At 39.0% G+C, this 7,779-nt stretch overlaps 2 protein-coding genes across 9 annotated transcripts in view; both read left to right on the forward strand.

Annotated features, from left to right (window-relative positions):
• Positions 1-4,948, forward strand: part of LOC109479250 (prefoldin subunit 5-like) — a 6,655-nt gene extending 1,707 nt beyond the window's left edge. For 2 of the 3 annotated variants that reach the window (XM_019781191.1, XM_019781192.1), the window contains exons 3-6: positions 1,614-1,645; positions 2,554-2,628; positions 3,717-3,822; positions 4,141-4,948. In XM_019781191.1, coding sequence (XP_019636750.1) covers positions 1,614-1,645; positions 2,554-2,628; positions 3,717-3,822; positions 4,141-4,223 — 296 coding nt within the window. In that variant the 3' untranslated portion in view covers positions 4,224-4,948. Of the gene's footprint in view, positions 1-6; positions 43-699; positions 803-1,613; positions 1,646-2,553; positions 2,629-3,716; positions 3,823-4,140 lie in introns of those variants that run through there. The other variant, XM_019781193.1, reaches the window with a different exon arrangement.
• A 983-nt stretch (positions 4,949-5,931) lies between these two features.
• Positions 5,932-7,779, forward strand: part of LOC109479249 (kinesin-like protein KIF28P) — a 29,600-nt gene continuing 27,752 nt past the window's right edge. For 3 of the 6 annotated variants that reach the window (XM_019781190.1, XM_019781188.1, XM_019781186.1), the window contains exon 1: positions 6,187-6,623. In XM_019781190.1, coding sequence (XP_019636749.1) covers positions 6,576-6,623 — 48 coding nt within the window. In that variant the 5' untranslated portion in view covers positions 6,187-6,575. Of the gene's footprint in view, positions 6,075-6,186; positions 6,624-7,779 lie in introns of those variants that run through there. The other 3 variants (XM_019781184.1, XM_019781187.1, XM_019781185.1) reach the window with 2 other exon arrangements.

Below are 7,779 nucleotides of genomic sequence, written 5' to 3' on the forward strand. Positions count from 1 at the left end.
AACCTTCAGCAGCTGGAAATGCTGAAAAATCAGTTGGATCAGGTCGGTATGCTGCATGTGAAGGGTTGTCCCATTATCTACAGTATTTCAGCAATGCGTTTCGGACGACAGGCGAGGTGAAAATTGCCACAGAAATTGAATACGCGGCACCTTTTGTGATGATGGGCTGGCATGGAGTGGGGAGGGGGGTGGATTGAAAAAAAAGTATGATTTTGTAACGGACTCTCTTTTATCTCTTTCAACACAGAAACTCTTGTCCAAAAGACAGGTGAGTCATTCTGAAAGCATGCAAGTCAGGTGAACAGCAAATGACTCCGATTCAAACTCATGACTTCCAGGTTCCCAGGCAGGATTCCTCACCCAGTATAAAATTTCTAAAAATGCTTTGTGATAACTTGTAAAGTTACTAGTATTAGTGGCCGTGTATTTTATGTTATGTTCTTACTAAAGGACGGAAGCAAATTTTGGCCGGTGCTGGTTTAGTGTGAGTTTCAGTTGATTGACGGGATGTGATCCAGTATTCCCGACCCTGGGTGGTAGGATGTAGTACATGTGTGAGGTCACCGAAGCAAAAGTACCTATTAAAGTAACAGGTTCCTTTCTCAGCACTCAGTGTACAGAGGCCTAGAGGTGAGGCTAGTCTAAAATCTCAGGTTTAAAGTCTAAAATCTCAGGTTTCTTGCTGTTGGATGTTTCCAGGAGACAGAAATGTTTGCGGGATCTCTGCAGTCCCTGAAGGCTGCTCAGCAGAAGTTTGTGGAGTCACAACAAAACCTAGAGACCCTCGTACCCAATAATGAAGGTGAGCAGTACTTGTATTGTAAAAACTGTAACCACAGCTGCCTGAAGTTTTTAGGTCGTACTTTAGGCTACACCGATTTCATTTCATGGATGACATCCTCTGAAGACCCAAACTAGTGCGCGCAGGCGAATAAAAAAAATTCCAGTCAAAAATAAAAATGCCACCAAACCATATAGAAATACAAAGCTGCCATTGTAAATTTGCGGCAGTACATAGCGACGTATACGACAAGCCGGCACATGCTGGCATTTTGTGAAATTTATGAATCGGCACTGGAAGGATGTTCTCGGGGTCTGAGTCTGGGGCCTGAGTGCCGTCCTCCAGAGTTACCACCTCCATATTGTCGCTATTAACAACGATGGAGTACCCAGGCCTAGAGCCAGGCCAGAGCCTCAGTCAGACTCAGAGGACGTGATCATTTTTTTTGTGTGTGTGTGTGAACAGGTGAAAATCAATGCGCGCGTGGATGTCATCCATAAAATTAAGGCGGTGTGGCCTTAGGTTAGGTAAGAGAACAGTTACTGTAATTCACTTCATGTTCACGGTAGCAAAAGTTCGCAGTCTGAGAAAAATGGATGTGTTCACAGAACTATATGTTCATGGTGGCAGCAGGTGCAGAGAAGGGAAAGTTGCCGAATTATTTGTTCACGGTAATGATAAGTTCGCGGTACAGAAGTGACCGCTAAAATTGCGAACATAAAAGTAACGTGAAGAAATCAGGAATTACTGTATTCTTTTCTGGATAATCAAAAAAAAAAGTTCCCCACTTTATTGAGGTGATGCTAATGAGTTATTTTCCTTTGAATTCCAGGGAAGGAAATCCTGGTACCGCTCACAAGCTCTGTATCCTTCATTACATACATGTACTATGTAATATGTTATCAATCTTTGCAAAATTTAGAAAATTGTGATTTTTTTTCTTAATGATGCAAATCTGGTTTATTGCTAGTTCTTGGACATTGTGTCATAGCTGGGCCAAGATTTTTCAATACAGGTGTCCCAGCCTGTGTGATAACTACATGTAGCTATATCTGTATACTGTAGCTCTGTATATCTGCATCTGTCTCTGAAGGGTGCCCTTCAGTGTAACACACCCAGGCTTCCAAAAGTTTCATTCAAAAATCTGAAGGTGTAAATAATGTGTTTTTTAATGACATACTGTCAGTTTTGTGATATACACAAACAGTATTCTCGCCAGGCCTTTTGAGCATAGGGGCCCCCTATGCTGTGATTTGGACCCCTATATTGTCTTTCAAGCAGCAGGTTGTTGTATTTTATGTGTGGCAATAAGCAACTGTATATACGTCTGTGTTATAAGTTTGTAATGTTGTTTTTAAGACTCCAGGAAGAATAGTGAGTATAAGCGTATGCCTATACTCACTAATGGAGATCCTTCAAATAAACAAATAAACAATTTTCAAGCAGCATAGGGTGTTATTTGGGGAACCTTCATAAATCTCGCAAAAAAGGAAAATATAAGATTTAGATTGAAGCTAAGGCAAAGGGAAAACCTTAACTTTACAAAATCTGTCCCCCAATAAGTGAGAAATAGTGTCTCAGGGGGTTATGAGTTTCAAAATATTAGGCTCAATACGCGACTTGCACCGCGAAAGCTATGCTGTGAAAAAATCCTGGTGAGAACACTGACAAAGTTTGGCCATACATGCAGATCCTTTTTGACAGTCAGTTCTGTAATAGACTTTCAATCCTGAGACAAAAGAAATTTGGATGTTTCCTGAGCCTCCCTACAGATGTATGTACCTGGTCACCTGTCTGATGTAAAATGTGTCATGGTGGACATTGGTACTGGATATTATGTGGAAAAGGTTAGTGATGTCAATATTTCTACACAAAAACTCTACCATGCAGATCCTAGGTTGGCATAAGACAGTATCAAGCAGTATCCATTGCCCAGAGAGGGTCCAATATTCCACCCAAGAAACTGCAGAAAGTCACACAGGACAAGGACACGGGGAGGGACAATCTTTCCAGAAACTTACCAGAAACGTGTTTACTTAAGTCCAACAACAGGGATGATCCTTAAACAACCTCGTCATGCCTTAAGGCCTGTAAGTTATCTAGGACAAATGCAGCAAGCTGTGCCACTTCACAGTGGGATTCCGGGAGCCTCCCCCCGTAGAGAAAATACCACAGAGATTGTACACATTACAAGGCATAAAAGCATTTACGTTTCAACAAATATTCTTTTCAATTATACACCAATAGCACTTTTAATAAGGACGCATGCCAAAAATTGTGAAAAAAAAATACCGCCATTTTTTTGTCATTTTTTCCATTTTCTTCGCTCTTGATTCCATTGCAAAAGTAAGAACTACAGGAGAATCAAGGGGTTTTAACACAGTGCAAAACAAGTTAGAAATACTGTTGTAGCCTGCAGACAGTAGACCGGTGGTTAGCCCAGGCTGCTTTGCAGTTCGTACATACTTGTAGAATGACTGCTGTGTAATGTATTGGAGTGATTAGGTTTATGATGCATTAATTTGATGCTTGCGACTTTCTGCAAATCTTGGGTGGCGTATTGGACCCTCTCTGGCCAATGGATACTGCCTGGCCAATTTGATACTGACTCTTATATCACGCTAGGATCTGCATGGAGATTAAACTTCGCAGGTAGAAGTTTGGACCTGTATGGGTGATGATGGAGTGAAGTTTGCCTTCTCAGATTGCCTTGTGTGTCGGGACTAGGTCTAAGGGGACAAAATAGTACATTTTACAAAAATCTAGAATTTTCTATGAAAATTGGTTTGTAGGCAAAAATCTGGAATTGCAATATGATTAATTTTTTGTCAGAGTCATGTAAGAAAATGTATTGCTTATTGTCTAAATAACCAATACATCCCCTGCATTTTGGTCTCTGAGTCTGAATCAACAAAATGTTTTATTTCACTGGCAGACAACAGATGAAGCTAAAGCCTACTTCAAGAGGAAAGTTGAGTTTTGCACCCAACAGATGGAGAAAATACAACCCTTACTCCAGGACAGGGCCACAAAAAAACAAGGTACACATTTTTCGTTACCGGGTAGTTTATGAAATCGTCTGAAATAATTGCTTTTGATTTCATTGTGGGTGGGCAGTGATTTTGACAGTTAATTGATAGGGAAGTCACCCAGCACTTGCCATTAGGAAATTGATGCAATAGACTAGTACCTGAATAAATTACATCATACAATCCTCTCCACAGTTCCCAGAACATTGCCCAGACATCTGTAAACTTGATGGTCACAAAAACACATTAATTTTTAAGACTTCCTGGAAATTTCTTGTTTTTGTGGTTTTATACATGATCAGAGCTGATAAATGACAAACTCTTTTGCAGCTGTCATTGATGTGATGAGAGACAAGATGATACAGATGCAGATGATGCAAATGCAACAGGCAGGCCAGGCATCAAGAGCATGATCGTCATTTAAAAAGTTCTACATTTATCATTCATTATCTTGCTACTCTCGTAGACAGGAATGGTTGCCTTTGAAATCATCGTATGACTGTGTTTTTCTTGTGCACAGTCAAGAGTACAGTTCTAATAAAAATTCACTGTTAAGAATTGTTTCACTAGATTTAGTTTGGACTTTTTTTCATTTTTATCTATCATACTGAGAGTCTATATACATGTTTATATGCCATCAACCCTACAAGTCCTGTTATTGTAAAAGTTGGCAGAACAAAATTTGTAGCTCTCACAAGAAAGCCCCTCTGGGGGAGATATTTCACATTTTGATGGGACAGCACTGATCAAGCGACTCCTTATGCTTTGATCAAGTGTACCAAGTCTTTGAAGACCAATACAAACTTCAAGTAACCACCTTTGGTGGAGATATTACACCGTTTGAAGGGGCATTTTTTCCATAAGAAATATGCCCTGGAGTGGCTTATGCTTTTATCAAGTGTATCAAGTCTTTGCACATCTAAACCATCTTTCAAGACTTGTATGTTATTTCAGCCGTGTGAAAATGTAATTTGGCTGTCACTGCATACCTCTAGGCTATTTCTGTTGTATCTGTAGTAACGAGTCGCGTGGAATAAAACATGCATGAAGACAGCGGCGAGCTGCCAAGTTAATTGTGTTCTTTTGTGTAGAAATGTCAGCTGTCAGTGTTGTTTAGATTAAAGCCATGGCTACCATCTTTCTTGCGTAGAGTAGCTGATTAATATCTCTCAAAGGGACTATATATCTTTTATATAATTTATTCATGTATGCTGCTATAGTAAGAGGACTACTTCATTCCAGGCAGCAAAAAATTCTAGTAGAAGTACACAAGACTTTGTTATTGAGAAGCAGTGATCTAACATTATAGTCAATTTTACAAAAAGTAAGGAAATGCATTAACTGCATATCATGTTCCTACAGATACAAGGGCCCTAAAAATACTTTGTAGATACATGAATAGACTATATATACTTAAATTAAGTTAAAACAAGGGTTGGAAACAAATTAAACAGTCAAGAGGAAGTATATTTGATATTTGCCAGTGGATATTCATTAGGACAATGGTTATTGGCAATTGATAGTTACATATAATAATAACCTTTATTGTACATTAATGCCCCATCGGGCTAAGTACAGGTGGAAGGGTAATATACAGGTTTGTAGTACAAATAGCTCTAAAACTACACTAATACAAAGGTTCAGCTTCTTCTCGTTTCTTAGTGATGTTAAAAATATAATTTGAAATCGGTTTGTTTAATACAGGATGATCAAAGCGCATAAGAAAGATAAATTTCTCAATATTAGTCAAGTATTGGAAGTATGGGAACTTGTAATATATCTAAAAAAATCATTTCTATCATTACTATATAAACTACAATATAAACAGCTGTGTATTGCTGAACGTTGTTAAAACATAAACAAAAGCAAAGAGCAAATATATTCTCAGCAAACATCTTTTCAGACTTTTATAATCTTCCGACTGAGCTAGACCATACAGTAATGTTACCACTTGTCCAGAAAATCTTTGAGGAGAATTTTGACACCCAGATTCCTTGCAGCCAGAAATTTTGACGTCATGGAATTTTTTTTTGCTGCCAAAAAGAATTAGGAACACCCCTCTCACAAGATTACCCCACCCCCCTGTAACTCGACAGGCCCCACCCCTTAGAGATCTCACAACAAGTCTACCTGATCCCCTGGACAGCCTTTGTCACCGCTATGCTTCACCGTCATTCACCTGAGTCACTTGCCCCGGAGACGGCTCAATATTTGGTTCTCACACAAAGGGAAACACCGACCTGACACAAAGGAACCCTGATAAGGTTCGGCAGGTGGTGTCAAGTTGCTTTGTGTACCTGGTTATGTCTTACACAAACGCACAGATTGGAAGAACTTACTGTAAAAATGTTTATTTCAGTGGTGATAAAATTGTAATTTGTCATTTCTACATTGGCTTGTGCGCAAATGATAGCAGCATTTTGTTTGTAGAAAGCGTTACTGAACATGATATACAAAGTGGTAACATCGTTGTTAAAGTATGAAACCAAAAGACCGGATAGACCCTCGTCATAATTTTCCTACTTACGGAGTGAAGATCAAACGGTTGTTATAGCGACGGTCAAACAATATGGCCGCTGTCTCTCAATTTTTAAGTTGACACTTCAAATTGTTTGCTTTGCTTCGTCGTTTAAACACGTCACTATCGATCGCTACTGAGGAGAACTGGATTTGAGTTTATTCAGTCTCCACAGAAGAACCTGACGACGAGGTTCTGGTGATTTTCCACCCGCAAACGCAGAAGAACAAGGGTGAAAATCGTCGCCATGTCGGAGGAGGAAAGTGTTAAGGTCGCCGTCCGGGTTCGGCCTTTCATATCCTTTTGTTGTTGGTGCTCAGGGTTTAGCTGGGTGTGCTTCAGCATAAGCATTAACTGCGTCTGCAGTTTGCTTACATTTCGTCATGGTTTAGATGGTCAAGTTTATTTGGGTGTGTTGAAATGTGAGCAGTGTTCGCTTAATTAAGCCCTTCGAAATCACGAGTATCGCGATGTGTTAGTTACAATCCGATACATTTCAAGGACACAAACTCAAAGATTTAGATCGAGTTTGAGATCTTGTTTTACTTCTGTTCCTCATGACAAGCCGCGTGAATTTAGCATGCAGTACGGGCTTACAAACGCATGGCTGAGTTTAATACAGTGACTAATCTTCCAAAAGCCTCGGGGTTTATGTCTTTACGTTTATCGTCAAGTCAAAATGAGGGAGACAGTAACGTTCATGATAAAAGATAGTCATCTTTTCTCTGACGTTATATGACTGTTGGTGCGTTTCACATCAACTGTCAAAATCTACAAATGTCAATAATTATCATAATTCTAGTAAATCAGGCTGCAGACAACGTCAGTTTATGCACACAAGCCCCAAATGTAGACAACTCTGTACTCTGTCATTTCAAATGGCAAATATGTAGAAAATGTGTAACGTTACAAAAAATAATTTGATTTTTATTCTTTTTATCAATTAGCATAAAATAAATACAATGCATGCATTATTCTTTTAATAGTTATGCCATATTTACAACCCAGATTCGTTACTTGATCGAGTTACATTATGTTAACTGTAACAGTTAGATGGTAAGATTTTTATATTTGTTGTAGGACATAGCAATTACTAAGGCCACAGCAAGTCATTTTTATGGATGACATCAGCACACGCATTAATTTTTGCCTGATTTGGGAAGAAAAAAAAAAAAATTTTGTTGCCTTTTGACAGTGGTCAACATGCCAAAAATAGGCAAAGTCTGTTGCCATGCCGGAAGGTGGATGGCAGATAACTATGAAGAGAGGAGACAAGACAAGGCTCTGAATTAATGTTTCGTTTCTTACTTTGATGCAGTAATATGTGATGCTTGCTGTGTATACGTGATGTTCCCACTGAATAAAAACCATTTGAACAATGTACAATGATTGAGTCAAAATTTTAAAATGTAGGAACCTCGTTTTCTTCGGTCCCTCCTTGTTTCTTTTTT

The sequence above is a fragment of the Branchiostoma belcheri genome, unplaced genomic scaffold (assembly GCF_001625305.1).
Source record: "Branchiostoma belcheri isolate BF01 breed outbred unplaced genomic scaffold, Haploidv18h27 scaffold47, whole genome shotgun sequence".
Taxonomy (NCBI): Eukaryota; Metazoa; Chordata; class Leptocardii; order Amphioxiformes; family Branchiostomatidae; genus Branchiostoma; species Branchiostoma belcheri.